The sequence below is a fragment of the Hirundo rustica genome, chromosome 11 (genome assembly GCF_015227805.2).
Source record: "Hirundo rustica isolate bHirRus1 chromosome 11, bHirRus1.pri.v3, whole genome shotgun sequence".
Classification (NCBI taxonomy): Eukaryota; Metazoa; Chordata; class Aves; order Passeriformes; family Hirundinidae; genus Hirundo; species Hirundo rustica.
Window position 1 is genome coordinate 20,646,847 of NC_053460.1, and position 17,887 is coordinate 20,664,733.

A 17,887-nucleotide genomic window follows, 5' to 3' on the forward strand; every position below is an offset into this window, starting at 1 on the left:
CACATTGTAATGAAAAATGCAGATGTGCCTGTAAAATGGCAGTGGCAGAAGGGTTCTCACACATTGTAATGTATGAATGAAAAATACAGATGTACCCATAAAATGGCAGTGGCAGAAGGGTTCTCACTTCAGGTACCACCGATAGTTCAGACTGACAGAGAGAGGTAATGACACTAGAGCCCTCTGCCTCCTGCATCCCAGGCTTTGTAGGAGGAAACAGGGAAGAGTGACCAAATGTCTCTTCTCCCTGCCAGAGCAGGTGTGACCCCTCCAGAAGATGAGTGTAGCTCACCCAGGTGTGTAGATGAACAGAACAGTCACCAGTCCCCACAGAAGGCTGTTTTTCTCTCCCCACATTCCTGAGGTGCACTGCCACAGCACTGCTGCAGCATCTCCTTTGCTTCTCTGCCAGATCCCAAGTTCTGTGTTGTGCACAGGAGGGGAAGGATGTGCAGTGACCTGGCAGAGGCAGGGACCAGGAGAGTGAAGAGATGAAAGCTATCTCCTGTAGCAGCAGCTCCCTGATGCTGAGGTATTTGCAGTCAAGTGGGGGTAGAATGGAGACAAGGGTTGTGCTGGGGGGTGCACAGGAAGAGAGGCACCAAAGACTTCCCTCCAATGCCAGTGCCAAGCTGAAAATGGGTCAGAGTCTGGGATATCAGTTTCTAGTGGTAAGAGTTGTGAGCTGAAGCTAACAGAGCAAATGTCCTCCAAATCCCGCTACTGCTAAATTGTCTTTCAATGTTCACGTGATGTAAAGCTTTGTTAAGGTTGAGCCTTATGTCCTGTGAGCCCCTGAACCTCTCAGGCACACACCACATGAAGCTTTAGGTGTCCTCAGTGAGGTGTGTCCATTTTAGACTTTCCAGGTGTTCCACTACCAATTTTCATTGAACTTTGCATGGCCAAGGACAAAACATGAACATCAAGTTGCCACTTTACTGATGGAGAAATTGTGAATTCCAAAAGTTTTGGAATATCTTTAAATGACCTCCCCATACTTTTAAAAAGTATCAAGCTTACTAAAATTCAATATTAGCACTTTGACTCCTCCTACCTGGGATGCACCTTAGGTCAAGTCCTGGGTACCATCTAATGTCACCTGAATCCTGGAAGTAGTCAGCACTCAGTTTTTGAGCAGCACCATTTCTCTGACAGAGGCAAGTCAATGCAACCATGTTGTTCTATGCATCAGTCACAAAAATCTGGCTGAAGGAGTACAAGTGAGCTCCGTAACAAGAAACAGAAAGCCTTCCACAAAGAAGAGTAGAACCAGTGAGAAATGGCAAACAGCAAATCCCCACTGCCCTTGAAGTGCTCAGTAATAAAAGGCCTGGCAAAGAGCTCAACCACTTATCACTGAGCTGCCCAAGAACTGCTCCCTTCTCACAGGGCACGAATCCAAAGTCTGTCCAATTATCACCCTTCCTGCACCAAGTTTTGTAGAAGTTGCAGGTGTTAACCTTTTTTTTTAATGTTCCATATTGATCTTTTATACCAAGAAGACTTGTCAATAATCGACTATGAGAACAGGAGAAAGGGTAACTTTATCAGTTCCAGCTAATTGATTGTAACATAATAATATGCAATATGTGGATAGGCATCTGTGCTATTTGATCTACAGTCGATCTATCAAAGCAGTGAACTTCAGCACTCAGAGGCATGTCTGTGTAGATCTACTTTTTCAGTTTTGCCTGCAGCCTTCTCTCTTTCCATTTGCACTTTCTTTCCTGAAGAAGCATCTCTGCAGAGTGACATGAAAGCAGTCCAAAATTCCACCTGTATTACTCTGTCTCCTCTCCAACAGAAAGACCAGGGAAACTTTCGTGTCTTGACTTGCACAATATCTTGAAACATTTCTGGGTTCCAGAGCAGCTATTCTAACTAACTACATGAAGTCGAATTACATGAAGTGATTGCTTGCAATTCATTGAAATTCCTCTGGTTACCTGAATAGTTCTACAGGCTACTAAATATAAATGCAGTGCTAGATTTTAAACTTCAGCTTTTACTTTTTAATAAATCTGGAGAACTGTAATGTCCTTGCCAAAGTCACGCTACTAAGGCAATATGCAAATATTAAATATGAGAATGAAGAATAACTGAAAGGTATTAAGTAGAAATTGCAAGTAACTGCTGACAGCGCCTGAAAGCTAATGATGTTAATTAACAGTATTCCCAGGGATAGATCCAAAGAAGGAATGGGGAGTGCAATAGCCCAGACTTGACTTTTCTGGTTTCTTTACAGAATTCTTACCGAATAGAAATTAAGTCAGGAAATGGCAAGTTCTAATTAGTATGGCTAGATAGCAAAAAAAGACAAGGTAAGCAAGTAGTTGTACCTTCCTCATAATAAATCCACAAACAGCTCCTCCTATTCTTTCAATTAAGCCTCTGGTGTAAATGTGCCATGCTCCTTCCTGCATTGGGTATCATGGAAACAGAGCAAGCGTAAATTGCATCATTATTGAGTCAAGAAGATAGATTCAGTTTATATTAGAATATAAGACCATTCTGAAACAAAAACACAATAGCATGTGTTTTTCTCAGAGTTCATATACCTATTTTATTAGTATGTTGCAAGTCAAAGAAGTATCAGGATTTCCAAAAGCCAGTTAATAAAAGAATCTTTTCCTCAGTCAATTTATAATCTCGACAATAGAGTAGAGGACCACTAACAGCCCCATTGCAAACCCTGGATGTAAAATTATAATTTTCTGGACAAAAGTAACACCACAGTTTCAGCAAATACTCAGTTAGCAATGTCAGCTGTGTAGGTAGTGGGACTTACTAGAATGATACAGCAACACTTTATCTGGGTTCTGGTTCAAAGGGAATTTATTCCTTTAAAACGCTACCATTTCTGTTTCTGTTTCTCTCCTGCTTTCACTATGAGGAATAAAAAAATTTGCAAGGCAACCCATATCAAAACAATTATTTCTCACATGAAGCTGTGTTGAGAACAATAAAAAATAAACAGTAGCTTCGAGATATGGCATTTCTGACTAGTACACAACACAAATATATGTACAGAAAACAGGCATGAGGCAGGAGGTACAAAGCCTTTACGAAGGGGTGTGCTGGTTTTGAATGGCCTGGCTTTTGGTACAGCAGGTCATGGAGGTGACTTCCGTGAGAAGCTGATGGAAGCTTCCACCATGCCCAGCAGAGCCAGTCCCTGATGGCTCTGAAGATGGACATGCTGCTGGCCAAGGCTGGGGCAATTAGAGAGGCTGGTAATGCCTCTGATAGCAGATTTAACAAGAAAATTACAACAAAATGGGGGCACAGCTAGAGAAGAGGAGGAGGTGAGAACGTGTGAGAGGAACAACTCTGCAGACACCAAGGTCAGTGGAGAAGGAGGGGCAGGAGATGCTCCAGGTGCCAGAGCTGGGATTCCTCTGCAGCTGTGGTGAGATCATGGTGAGGCAGCTGTGCCACTGGAGCCCATGGGGATCCACAGGGATGCAGAGATCCACCCACAGCCCCTGGGGATCCATGGGGGATGCAGAGATCACCCACAGCCCCTGGGGATCCACAGGGATGCAGAGATCACCCACAGCCCCTGGGGATCCACAGGGATGCAGAGATCACCCACAGCCCCTGGGGATCCACAGGGATGCAGAGATCACCCACAGCCCCTGGGGATCCACAGGAGATGCAGAGATCACCCACAGCCCCTGGGGATCCACAGGGATGCAGAGATCACCCACAGCCCCTGGGGATCCACGGGGATGCAGAGATCACCCACAGCCCCTGGGGATCCACAGGGATGCAGAGATCACCCACTGCCCCCAGGGATCCACAGGGATGCAGAGATCCACCCACAGCCCCTGGGGATCCATGGGGGATGCAGAGATCACCCACAGCCCCTGGGGATCCACGGGGATGCAGAGATCACCCACAGCCCCTGGGGATCCACGGGGATGCAGAGATCACCCACAGCCCCTGGGGATCCACAGGGATGCAGAGATCCACCCACAGCCCCTGGGGATCCACAGGGATGCAGAGATCACCCACAGCCCCTGGGGATCCACAGGGATGCAGAGATCACCCACAGCCCCTGGGGATCCACAGGGATGCAGAGATCACCCACAGCCCATGGGGATCCACAGGGATGCAGAGATCACCCACAGCCCCTGGGGATCCACAGGGATGCAGAGATCACCCACAGCCCCTGGGGATCCACAGGGATGCAGAGATCACCCACAGCCCCTGGGGATCCACGGGGATGCAGAGATCACCCACAGCCCCCGGGGGAGGTGCCCATGCTGGAGCAGGCGATGCCTGGAGCAGGCTGTGCCCCAGTGGGTGACCTGTGGAGGGAGGGCCCTGCTCCCAGGCTGGAGCAGCCTGTCCTTGCAGGACTGCACCCCACGGAGCAGTGACCCACGCTGCAGCAGTTTGGGAGGAGGGACTCATACTGCAGCAGGGCACAGGGAGCTGCAGCTCATGAGAATGGAGCCAAGCTGGAGAAGTTCACAGAGAACTGTCTCCCGTGGGAGGGACCCCAAGGTCTCACAGGGGAAGGACTCCTCTCCCAGAGCAGCAGAAGATCTGGGGTGATGAACTGACCCCTGCCCTGTCTCCCTGAGCTGTTGGTGGGAAGGAGGGAGGCATTGGGCGCGGGGGGAAATGGTGTTTCTAAGGGCTTATTTTAATTCTCATTATCCTCCTCTGATTTTGTTGGTAATAAAACTCACTTTGCGTTTCCAAATTGAACCTGTTTTGCCCTTGGAGCGTTATCTCCAGGTCCTAATCTCAACTCATGAACTTTTCATTTATTTTTTCCCTCTCCTCTCCCCAGCTGTGGCTGGGGACCATGAGTGAATTACTTTTGTGGGTGCCTGGATTTTGGTCAGTGTCAAACAAGACAGGGGGAAACAACAGCAGGAAGATAGCCAGGGTATTTAGTCTGAGAAAAGGTGTGTAGGCATAAACACCATCCTCAGGTGGAAGCCATATCTACAGACAGCGGGTACCCAGCTGCACGCGCTGATCTTTGACTCCAAGATTCCCTTCCTGGAAAAGCCAAGACCAGCCATGTGTGAAGGGTGGCTTAAGTTAAGCTGCCAAGAGGGACACAGCACCTTGGCTGCGAGGGAGTTCAGGAGGGAAGCAGTGACACCGTGCAGCAGCCGGGACTCGGGACTGTGCTTCAGAACAACTCTGCAGATTTGCTGGTTCCAGCATACGGGATCAGCTGCTGGTGCCACAAAGCAGCAGGGAATACCAACTTCTTTGACAGCATGAAAGTCCTCAAGAGGAAAATATAAAAAGTCACCTAATGTGTGTACTGATCTGTGCTTTGGCTCCCTGATTTGTAATTTTTTCGTGTTCAAACTGATGGATGAACTGAATGCTTTTAATTATTTCCAGGCTATGCCCTTCAGAATTACATTGCTTTCCCTGCGTACAGTACTTCTGTCCAGAGACTCCCTTGCTTCATTAAGATGGAAAGTCATTTCAGTTACAAAAAGCCAGAGTAATCGTGTTTTAATCAACTGAAGTGCACACAAGCTGCTACCATCCTAAGTACCCCATGACACTAATGCAGGAGCACAAGGCTGCATTGCTTGCTGCCTGTGGGATGGGGGAACCCCAGATTTACCTGCTTTAGAAGTGACACCCACAGTCTCACTTGGATCCAACGTCTGCATCTCTGAAGCTGACTTGGACAGAAAAGGCACAAGAACGATGGAAAGTAATGGTGTGTTAGCACAATACTAGCACAGGAGAGGGGGAAATGAGGCTCTCTTTTTGGGAAGGGTTCTGCTTCACTACAGCTGCTTAAGAATAAGCCATCAGTCAGAGCTCAAGATTCCTCAAACAGATTGCATTTAAACCATGAGAAATTGTATGCTTGACAATGGTAGGATTTAAACAAAAAGCTGAGAATTCAGGACAAACGCGTTACCTGAGTTACAAAGGAACGCACATGAAAGAAAGCTCAAAGAGACCTAAAAACCCCAACCCTCGGCAGCTCGGCAAACTTTCTATGTCTTCCAAAACTAGGGGGGAAGAAAAAGAAGCTCTTTGCTCAAAGAGCTGTGATTAACTCCTTAGAGCTCCAAAGGCCTAGTTTGGAGACTGGGAAACAGCCACAGAAGCATTCCATCATTTCCCCCAGCCCAAAGGGAATAAGCACTCAGGCAAGGGCTGGACATGCACCATGAAAGCCAAGCATTCTCTGTCAGAGTTTGCCCACGTGTGGGAAGTGACACCACACACTTGCAGCTTCACTGGGGACTCCAAGGGATCAGATTATGTAGATTCACTGCACAGGTTTGCTTCTTTCCTGATGTACAATACAAGATGTGCTACTGCTTTGCTAAGCCTTCTTTACTTGGCCTCATTAATTCCATCTGTATTAAAGTGAGATACTCTGTGAGGCTTAGATGGAACTTTTGAAGGCATTTTTCCAAATCAAACTGTAAGTTTACGTTAGAGAAAGGCTTTATAGCACATAGTTAAAACAGACACACTTATAAAGTCTCTTCTAATTAATCCTTAATTTTTGTAGAAAATAAAATGCTTTTAATTTAGAGGTTTATATATTTCAAAAGTATTCCAGATGTGTAAGAATAATTTACTATGGTAGCAATCTTTAAATAAATTTCTTTACTAAGTAATTTAATTCAAACATGCAAACAACTGGACACCAGAGTAAGTTAGGATCAGATATGGGCAGGTCTTTTATACTGTATGAGCTAAGTTTAAAGAAAAAAAAAAAAAACCCTACCTTGATTTTCTAACCAGTATTTTTGGGAAAATCTTCTTCCAGCTAATTTTTTTTCATGCTTATAGAAATTCTGAGTACTACTCTATTAATCATTCTGCAATTAAGTACACATTGTTGTCTCCAGGAAAAGACCTAAGACTGGGCCGTATGTGGGTAGGACACTTGACAGAGATGTTCCTGAAATGCCATAACAACCATTCCAGAGAAAATTTCACAAATCTGTTTGGATGAAGCAAACAAGAGCACTCTGTGCACAGAAGCCCTGTAAGGGATGAGTTGCAGATGCAGACTTGAAGTTATTTTTATTTAAAAATACTTCAGCTGTAGTTGAGTCTCAAAGCAGAGTAAAACACCAGAGGCAAATCAAAATTAGGACTTGAAGCAGAGACAGAGGAGAAGGCAGAATGGCAAAACTATACAGTATTACACAAGGAAGATGAAAGCCATTTTATTGTGTTGCTAGTAGCATTTGGAAAAGAAAACAGAGAAAGAATAGCTCACAGCAGGTTTCACTGTGTGGTAGGACTGGAAAAAATACAGGCCAGGCTCAAGCCTGGAAAAATCACAGTCACACAAGCAGAAGAGGAAAGAACACCATGAAAAGCACCAAAACCAATCTGTAATTGAGAGAATGAGTCTGTCTCCGCTCTTCCCTCTGTGTTTGGGCACCGGTGAGATGTTGGTCATCATCATGTCTGGCACCTTAGAGTTATTGATCATTGCCTTCAGCTGCCAGACACCAGGGGTTTATTTATGACCAAAAGTATTACCCTTTTGGCAATAACATCAAAGACCTGGTAAAAAATATGGATAGTAAAGGTCAAATAGATTTTGATTAGTATAATAGATCTGTGCAATATAACTTCCTGACTTCACTGCACTTAAGAGGTTTTTATCATGTAGATTTAAATCTAAAGTGACAGACTGTATCATGAGAAAGACAACTAAAAGAAGCCAAATTTAGATGTCACAAATTCAGAAAACATCAAAGAGATTGGCAAGTGCTTCACCAAACATTTATATTAAGCAGTAATTATTGTTCCGATTACATCTTAAAGCCAGTAAATGAATAAACATCTTTTTAAATGGTTAGTCATCTCCTCCTAACATTTATTTTTTTATTTTTCAAAGCAAAGCATATCAGTACAAAATATTAATCTTTCAAATAAGGTATCTTTATGGAACACTACTACAAAAACATAATCATAATAAACCACAAAACACTTAGGTCTCATACCTGCTCTTTGCACATTTGTGGGATTTTATTAATAATTATTAGCTGTAGCACCAAATTTAAGAGGTAATTATGCAAAGTATTTGGGTTTGTCCCTAAACCAGGACAGCTACAAGGTACCAGAGCTTGCTTTAAGTCAGAACAAACGACCACAACTGAAGAAAACTAAACCCTAAGTTACATTATAATTTGAACACAACAGATGCTCCACTGTTTGTAACTGATTCCATCTGAAGTACTTCCCCAGTCTTTTGATAAGTGGCCAGAAGTCTTTCCTCACCTATTTAAGTTTTCAACTCTAAGAAGCTCAAAATACTTTTGAGAGGGAACACATCCTCCCCATCTTATGAGTTAAATAACTACTCCAAATAGCTGTATTAATGATGCCTTACAGCAAAGGCCAAGCAGCTCAAATAGCTTAAAATTAGGCCCTTAGGGATAGCAAAAAAGAAGCTGTTACATTTACTGACAAATTCAGTATTTTCATGGTATAATCAGATCACCCCTGCTTTAGTGTCAGCTGTTCCCAAGTGCTGCTGCTCAGGTTTTGCTGGGATTTTTGGACAGCAGGTTCCTGCCCTGCCTTGCTCTGTAACACGTTACACAACAGTAGAATAAATGTGGTTCTGTAACTGGTCACATCAGGAACTGGACAGCAGCTCAGGAACATCTCCTAAAGCCTGGTGCACAAGATTCAGCCTCAGGTCTCCAGAACCCACACAGGAATGCTGCAGACAAGCTCTAGTTCTCTTCAGTAGATACCTTCTGACTTTAATTTGCAGATAAATGTTTTTGAGAAGCAGCTAGGAGAAGACTTAAGACTCCTTCTGTAAGGTGTCTAGAAAATATTTCTGATGAGATAAAAATAATATGTTCTTTACTTTTAATAGGCACAGAATCACAATATCCCACAAACCTTGAGTACATTGCTAACGAATTGCAGAAGTGGAGTTAAAGTTCAAACATAAACCAAAAGCATCATGAACACTGTTAGAGGAGCTCTTGGACCATAGAAATAACCACAGCAATTTTATTTAGACTCTACTATGAATACCAGTTTATAGATGAGATTTCAAAAATAAAGCATGACTGATGATCTGAGCTGGACTTGTTACCCTAACTGCAGTAAGTCACAACTTGAACCATCATGCAAGGTATTTCTGAGAGCTTTCCTGGTACTGTGAAAATCATCCTGAGGGGTCTGAGCTTGCACTTAATGATGTGCAAGGCCTTTAGCTGCAATGGTCCTTGTCCAAAAGGCTGTGAATTCATCATGCAGACTTATTAAACTGAAGTCTTCAAGCAGCATTGACAGTGATGACAACAGTTCTACCAGTTGAAAAGCCCCAAACAAATGTCATGATTCAGTAGCATTTGCATTATCCATTCCTGACTTATTAAGTTATAAAAAAGGTTATGGTCATGAAAGAAAACCTACACATCAGCTAAAGCTGCATCTAGGATTTTCACATATTTATTATCCTATTTTCAGGTAAATATCATTGTAGAAGTCAGAAGAGCAGAGAAAATATGATTCTGCATTGTTTTCCTGGCCAAAAGTGTGCAAATATTACCTCACTTACACGTAACTCCACTGCGTGATGCCTTTACAACAGAGTACTCCATGCAAGCTGCTAATATGACTAAGTACTGTCCTATCCAAAGTGCCAGGGTAGAAGCCTTATATCTTTGGGTAAATACGCAAAGGACAGCTTTTTTGGGTTTTTTAGATCTCTAACCTGGAATCACAACCTTCAGCTGATTCTTGTTCTGCTACGGGCCTTTTAACTGAGGTTAAGCAATCACTTTTGTTCCTCCTTTGTTCATGTCAGTTTTCCCATCAGTAGAAGGGTGAACGTCAGTCTTTCACTCCATTTCACAATTTTTATGACATCTATACATAAAGAGGCCTTTCAAGGATTATTGTTACTATGAAATATACATTAATTATGATTCACCACTGGTCTGTTTGTCATTGCCTTAACAACACTTGCTCCATCAGTCTAGAAGAAAAGAAACGAATGTGGTTTTTATTTCTAAATAATTACTTTACTTTCTTTCTTTGTTTAGGGATAAAATATAACATGGGATTCCAGCAACCAAAAAAAGTAAGTTTTCAGAAGTACATAAAGAAAATTTTACCCATATTCTGAGTATGGAGTACAGATAGAGATGGCTGAGATAAGGCCACTACACCGGAGATGAAGCACTGAAAAGGAAAGACGCATCAAAAACTTAACCACGAAAATGCAAATTTTCCTTTTAAAACAGGAATTTGATAAGCTACGCAACTTCAGTTTTATGAGATTTTTCCCAGACTGGATATTGCTAAAAGATACTGTAAACTTTGCATGTATTAATATTCTGTATGAAATCGCACTGATCAAACGAATGCCTTGAGAGGTAACTTTAGAACAGGCTAAAGCCAAATTCTGGTGAAATTCCTCCATCTAGTGGCTGTGGGGCTGCGCGGGGCTGCCTCCAGCCCGGAGCTGCGGGACAGCAGCAGCCCGTGCCCAGGAGCAGCCGCTGCCAGCTGTTCCCAGATGCCATCCCCGGCTCGGATCGCTGACAGCGACTGCCAGCTCCTCTGCGGCTCCAGCCCCACCTTCGCATCAACCTACGCTGACAGAAGATGTTCGAGTTTCCAAAAGCTCCGGGGTCATCATCAGCGTCGTTAAAGGTCCACAGTTCTAGGAAGCCTGAATTTGATAACCTTTAAATATCAGCGGTGTCATGAGTTAATAGGATTGGATTGCAGCCAGTCTTGTAAAAGGCAGTGTTTAGAAATGCATCTGGTATTTACGAAGACAAACGTGCTTCTGACTACAGAAACGACCTCTGAAGATGAGAGTAGAGTACAACAATCACTCGCAAAAACTGGATAGCGTTTTGCATAATAAATTATCAGTTGGTTTCCCAGTCTGCACACAACCTTCGCTACCAGAGCATCCAACCTGAATTCTACAAGTGTCCTAAAACTTGTGTTTGGTACTGATCTGTTGTGTTCAAGTTTTGAACTGTAATTACCAATATAAGCATGTCGCCTACAAAATACAATTTGATTTTTTTGTTCTTTTGTCACCAATGTTTTTTGTAATGAATTCTGAATCTCTTTTTTGAGACTTTTTTATTCTCTGACCCTTTAACAAGAATGTGACAAGATATAGCCTCCAAGACAGAACAAGTTTGTCGCCTATTGCATTTTTTTCCAGATGACAAAGACTTGTAAAATTGATTAAGATTTAATCTGCCACACTGAAAGAGCAAGACTGTTCTAGTCCTCAGCTGTACTGTGTCCCCTTAAAATTCACACAGTATCTTATTTTTAAACCCGTTTTAAATACTATTGGGGAAACACTGAAAATCAAAAATTTAAATTTAAAATTGTAAGCTCTCTAACTAAGTATTTTGGATCAGCAATAAACATTCTGCAATTGCATATGCTCCTCTGTTGAAATATTCCATGGTAGTTCATATGCTACTCTGATCCAGGTGACCTCAAAATGGGGATGACACATAATTAAACAGTGACCAGAACCTAATTTTAATCTTTGAGGCATAGACAGGATTTAAGTCAGCTGCTTTGAAAAGCAGAAGTAATGGAGCACACCTGGGCTGTATGCAGGAAATATCAACAGAGAGAACCCCCACTGAAAAAAACAAGTCCCGGAAAGCTCTACCCATAGAGCTGCTTTACTGACCCAGTTTTCACTGACCTAATCCCAGCCACAGCTTCATTCCCACCTCTTTCTGCTTCTCACCCAGTCTCAATTGCCCTGCTCCCAGGCTCAAGCCTCCCTTTGGGGTCCCCTTCATGCTGCTCTCACCAAACCCACTTCTTGTGTGCCAAACCTGTGTTTTCACTGACATCCTTCCTGTTTCCCTCTGCCCACACTTACATCTCACTCCACAAACTCCACAAACCTCCCTCCCTTCCCTGTTGGGCTTCAATCTGTGCCAAACTGTCCTCACTGCAATGATAAATTACTGAAGTGGGGGTGGGAAACACACAGCCCAAACAAACAAACAAAAACCCCCTTCTGTTTGTGTGACAACAGGGGCAGTCTGGAATAATTAAGCAAGTCCTCAAAGTACTCAGATACCTTTTTGTAGAAATTTCAAAAAAATCTAAGAAAAAAGTGTCTGTCAAGATCTGGGTACACCACCTAAAATACAGTAATACAGTTAAATCCAATTAGGAACTAGAAATTACTGGAAATTTAGATCAGGTTCATCTCTGCCTTTGAGTTCCACATAAGCACAGAACAAGGTGATGAGAGAAGAGCCCCACCACAGTGCAGTGCTGAGAGCTTGTGGCAACGCGTTTTGTTGTACAGTTCTAAAAGTTACAAAAGATCCACATGAAGTGGTGCAAGCTGTAAGTAGTGACAATCTCTCATTTACTAATATCTTTAATCTATTTTTCCTCAGCAGGATTGTGTTTCCAGCAATAACCACGATAGAAGATTAAGAAAAAATACTGCAGACAGAGCAGCAACACTTAAGCAGAGCAATTCATTAGAGTCATTTGAAAGTGTGCCCACCAAGCTTCAAAGCACTGACAGAAGGCAAAGCAGCATCATGTTTGCTATGAAAGATCAACAGAAAGGTGAAGAAATTAATTCTACCAAGCTCCATAAACGCAGGAGGAGGTTTATAATTAAAAAGAGCCCAATTCTGATTTCCATGAACAGCTCCATTCTTAACCTGCCTACACTTAAATACGAGGACAGAAACAACAGCAAGTGGAAAAGTCTCTATCAGATCCAAGGAGAAAGGAAGAGGATTATGAGGGAGACGTGTTCCAAATACAAGAGTAATAGCAGGAGAATAATCACTCCTTATCATGTGTCTAGAATATTTGTGGAAGATAAATATCGAGTTTTATACTGTGAAGTACCAAAAGCCGGCTGCTCCAACTGGAAGCGGGTGCTCATGGTGCTGAACGGGCTGGCCTCTTCCACAAAGGATATCCAGCACAACACCGTGCACTACGGAAACTACCTGAAACGGCTGGATGGGTTTGACCACAAGGGCATTTATCACAGGCTCAACACTTACACAAAGATGCTGTTTATTCGGGAGCCTTTTGAAAAGCTGGTATCTGCCTTTCGGGACAAGTTTGAACATCCAAACAACTACTACCACCCGGTTTTTGGGAAAGCCATCATTTCCAGGTACCGCGTCAATGCCACCAAAGAAGCACTAAGGACAGGCTCTGGAGTCAAGTTTAAAGAGTTCATTCAATATCTCCTGGATGTACACAGGCCAGTGGGTATGGATATACACTGGGATCATGTCAATAGGCTTTGCAGCCCATGTTTAATAGACTACGACTTCGTTGGGAAATTTGAAAGTATGGAAGACGATGCGAACTTTTTCTTGCACTTAATCGGTGCTCCGCAAAATTTAACTTTCCCCAAGTTTAAAGATCGTCACTCCAATGAAGAAAGAACTACCACTAAAATTACACAACAGTATTTTGCACAGCTTTCTCCTTCTCAACGACAACAAAGCTATGACTTCTACTATATGGATTACTTGATGTTTAACTACTCAAAACCTTTTGAAGATCTATATTAATTTGAGAGCCTGGATATTTCCACAGTCACTTCAGTTGAATTGTGTGACAAATCCAGGTGGCATCTGTTTATATATATACTTACCTGTTTGCAAACAATTGGTTGAAGAACAGGGAAAAACCCAAAATATAAACAGATGTTTACACTTTCACCTTAACTGCCTCGTTTTTCAAATCATACTTTTTTCTATAATTTCTCCATATGAAATGTATGTATGTATATGTATAATATATCAGGGCCCCCAAATAAAGCACAGAATTTTCCAGGCTGGTGTGGCCTGTGTTTGCACTTGGGGGACAGTGTGTTTGAAATGAGGGAAACACAGCTGGAAATTCTAAAGTGCAGCCAGTATTTCAAGCTCTTTACTGTTCAGAAAATAAGTCTGAAAGTGATGGAGTAGCAAGAAAGAAAATACACTGAGTAATATTTAGAGTTTGTGGAAATGTGCAAAGCATGAAGCCATACACAGGAGCTATGTGTTTGAAAGTGGATGTTGATCACTGTTTCCTGATATTCTTAAGTTAGTTTGGGAGAAAAAGTCTAATCATACTTACACTGTTCATAAACACACTGGTGAAAACAACTAATACTTAATGACCATGTGAGAGCAGTATTAAGCCAGATGTTGCAATTCGGAGTGAGGGTGTGTTCTCCCCCTTCAATATTTCCCTTATGGCACGTTCATCTGCAAAAAGATAAAATGCAGGCGAACATTTGCATCTTTATAAGTGTTATTAAAATTCTTTTAATCCTTTGCATTAACATAAATCTCTGGTTTAATCTTCATAGTCACCAGGAATATCAAATCCTTCCATCATAATAACAAGCAGGATAAATGCCACTTCCTGCCCAACAGGGTAGCTCTTCTCATTGCTGCAAACAATTTGCACTTGCTTATTTTAGTAACAATTATATCTGACTTAACATGCAAAAAAAAAAATCCAGGTGTTTTAGTTCAATTTCTGTGCTTGAGAGGACTTTCTCATCTCTACTGGAGTGTCTTGTGAGAATAAAATTCTTGACATTCCACTAGTTACTGTCTATAATCACAGAATATTCTGATTTGAAAGCAACCCACAAGAATTCTTAAGCCAAACTCTCAAGTGAATGGCCCATACAGGAATCAATACCCCAGCCCTGGCACTATCAGCATCATGCTCTGACCAACTGAGCCAGTCTCAGCCAGAAAATTTTCACTCCAATTCTGTATACAGAACCCTTGTTTACATGTCATTTATTCACTTGACATGATATTTAAACTGGCCGTACCGGAACAAGGATCAAACTCCATTGCAATGCCAAACCTGGACTCCCCAGTAACTTCTGGAGTTTGTATTTCACAGCCAAGAATTCCACCACAACGGGCACTGTACAATGTAAACACCTAAGAAACAACACTTGTTTCAATCTGTTTCCAGGTTCAGATCCTCATATGGATAGTTTCATGCATCAAAAGAACTGGCATTAAAGTTTCCCCAGAAACAGCCAGTATATTTTTTGGGTTTTGAAAATTCTAATAGGGAAAAAATTGTCTCAAAATCATGAAAGCTTCACTGACAAATATTTTACATATCAAGCCTGACATCCCATTTTCCATTTTTGTTCAGAGAATAATTGGTTGCATTAGATAAGTAATGTGGAACTTGCCCTGTTCCATGAAATCAGTTACCCTTCCCTGTCTGCCCAAGCTTCTCATCACTGCCTTGCCACTGCAGCAGCCCCCCACCCATCCCCCTTTTGCACACACTCAAGGACTTGTTAGTCTGCTCACATGACTGCAGCCCAAAGCAATGTTTCTGCTAGCCCAGCTCAGAGCAGCAGTAGCAGGCTGGGGCCTGTTAGCTCAGAGTGCCCAGCCAACAGGCAGGCACAGCCAAGAGCCTCACTCAACAGGTCACAGACAGGAGCAGCCACGGGAAAACAAGGCACAGGGGTCACCTCCTAGTGCAGATGGAGCAGATTCTGATAGTGGTGGGAATTCTTGGACTGGGGTGTCATAGCCATGACCACCACTAGGAATTTAAGTTAAGCCATCCTTAGCATTTAATAATAAGTGCTCTGAGAAGTGATGGTGTCCTGATTGATGCAATTGATGGTCTGTAGCTACAGTCACCAGCACAAGAAGAGGACGTATTGAGTATTGTAGCCTTCTTAAGCTTTTTCAGGGTCTGATCCTGCCAACAGGTCGTGTACCAGAGCTCATTCCAGCCAGCAGGGGAACTTCCACTGGGAGAAGAGTCTCAACTCATCTTATTGCAGCACCGTCATAGCAAGTGGAACATGCAGAGTCATGGGTCGGTTCTGCGAGGCAACCAGAACAAAGTTGGGCATCATTTGTATTCAGACCTCTGCTAGTTTCAGACTGTTTTAAGGGTAAGATCGAGGGACTTAATCCTTCAGATGACTTCACATCAAAGACCTGACTCTCCTTACTCCTCCTGCCTCTTCCCAGTTCCTTTTCAGCTTAATCTACACATCCACATGAATTCATAGTCACATTTACATCTGAAAGGCTTGGGACATTCTCAGATCAGCTCACTGTGAGAGTGAAAAAAATACCAGCAATAACTGTGCAAAATTACGCTTCTGATTGTATCAAACCTATACTTTACCTACCACTACCCCTTCCATATCTATTTTAATTAATTTACAGTAAAAGATAACAGGGAAGCTACATTTTAATGAGAAATGGAGGGGAAGGCTTTGGCAGGCTTTATTTTGTCCGTGATAAAAAGAACTCTTTAAACAAAAACTGATCAATGATTTGTATGTTTATAACAAGCTGTATATGGCACAGCAGTATCTGGTTTACAGTTTTTAAAGGAAGACGGACGCACACTTCTAATACTCACAGGTACTTAACTCACAGGTACTGGCCAGTTGCATTAATTTGGCTTTGTTACTTTCAGCTCCCATTCCCTGCTAGTAGTAGAAACAAGGTAACAAGTAGTTTTAAAAGAATACTTGTAAAGATGTGTTTTAAAGTCCGAAGAAATTAAATATCTTGAACAAAAAAATCCAAGGCAGCAGAAAAGTAAACTAATATTTTCATGTCAAGCAAAATTTTAAAGTAAAAAGCAATAATTTTGACTAGATTGTAGTAAGTTTTCAGATTGCTTATTTCCCTTCGGATTATCTTGTCTTTTTTCTCCCCACATATAAAATCTTGGCATTTTCATTTCAATGCATTTAAATTTTTTCAGAGATGCTCATTCTGAATTCGTTCCCATATTTTATCCTTCTCTTCATAGAGAAATATTTCATTTCCTATGGAAAGCGGAAATCAAAGACTGCAGAAAAAAAATCCTGTTTTCAAACCAACAGTCTAGCTCAGAGGTAAGCCAAGATAAATATTAGACAAGATAATTTTGTCAATCCAATTGGTTTTTAAATTCTTATTGAGGTGAAACTTAGGTAAGAGGTGGATTTTGTTACTACTGGACTGATTACTGAATGTACTTCTAGCCCTCATTTGAAGTTTTACTCCTGATCCTTTTCTGCCCTTCCCCTCTGCTCACAGCTCCTACTGTCCTAGACCATTGCTCACCCTTGAGTTAGTAACTACAAACAGCTCTGTCCTGAGAGCAGTCCAAGTGCCCCAGCATCTTCCCCACACTCTGGTGAAACAAACCTGCCTTCCAGCCTCACTCATCCGTGCTTAGCTTGCTGCCAGCACCGGGGACACTTCACTTGATCCCATCTGGGGCAGCTCTCCATTATACCTGATACACTGCCAACTCCTAAAAGCCCACCTTGGGATTTCATGGTCAGAATATTAGGAGTCAAACACTCACAGTATCCATTCAGGGGTAAGGACCCAGCTCCAGCAGCCACAGAAGGTGAGGTGTAAAGGCACACAAACAGAACAGAATCTCCCACCTTACTCCCCCAAGTGCTCTAAAACCTATAGAAGAAAAAGGGATTAACACAGACACAAAACCAAATTGTATAAACAAAGTGTGCACTTTATTATCTGCTTTTGCAAAGTCTGAAACTGAAGGTAGCAATAAGATTTTAATTAGGGGATAATTTAAGAACTTGATATTTAGATGCTCTTTAAGTGAAATTTTTTGAGATCTAACTGAAGTCATGTTCTTGAGACCTTTGCATACCCAAAAAAATGATCCTTGCAATGTGCACAAATTGAGTGATGGTGATTTGCTGGAGTTTTTATCATTTAAGTCCCCACACTACCATATTTACTTACCGTAGATGACCTCATACCAGAGGTGTCAGTTTATGGAGGCTTATGCCTCCAAAAATAAAGGAATCAAGATATTAAAATGAGTTTTCGTAACTCCTTATGTCCATGACTTTTCAGAATTT

The 17,887-nt window shown here is 42.2% G+C and overlaps 1 protein-coding gene across 4 annotated transcripts in view; it reads left to right on the forward strand.

The window, feature by feature from the left end:
• Positions 1-13,829, forward strand: part of CHST8 (carbohydrate sulfotransferase 8) — a 202,839-nt gene extending 189,010 nt beyond the window's left edge. For 3 of the 4 annotated variants that reach the window (XM_040075578.2, XM_040075579.2, XM_040075580.1), the window contains exons 3-4: positions 10,047-10,084; positions 12,411-13,829. In XM_040075578.2, the coding sequence (XP_039931512.1) occupies positions 10,047-10,084; positions 12,411-13,562 (1,190 nt within the window). In that variant the 3' untranslated portion in view covers positions 13,563-13,829. The remainder of the gene's footprint in view (positions 1-10,046; positions 10,085-12,410) is intronic. The other variant, XM_040075581.2, reaches the window with a different exon arrangement.
• Positions 13,830-17,887: the final 4,058 nt, after the last annotated feature.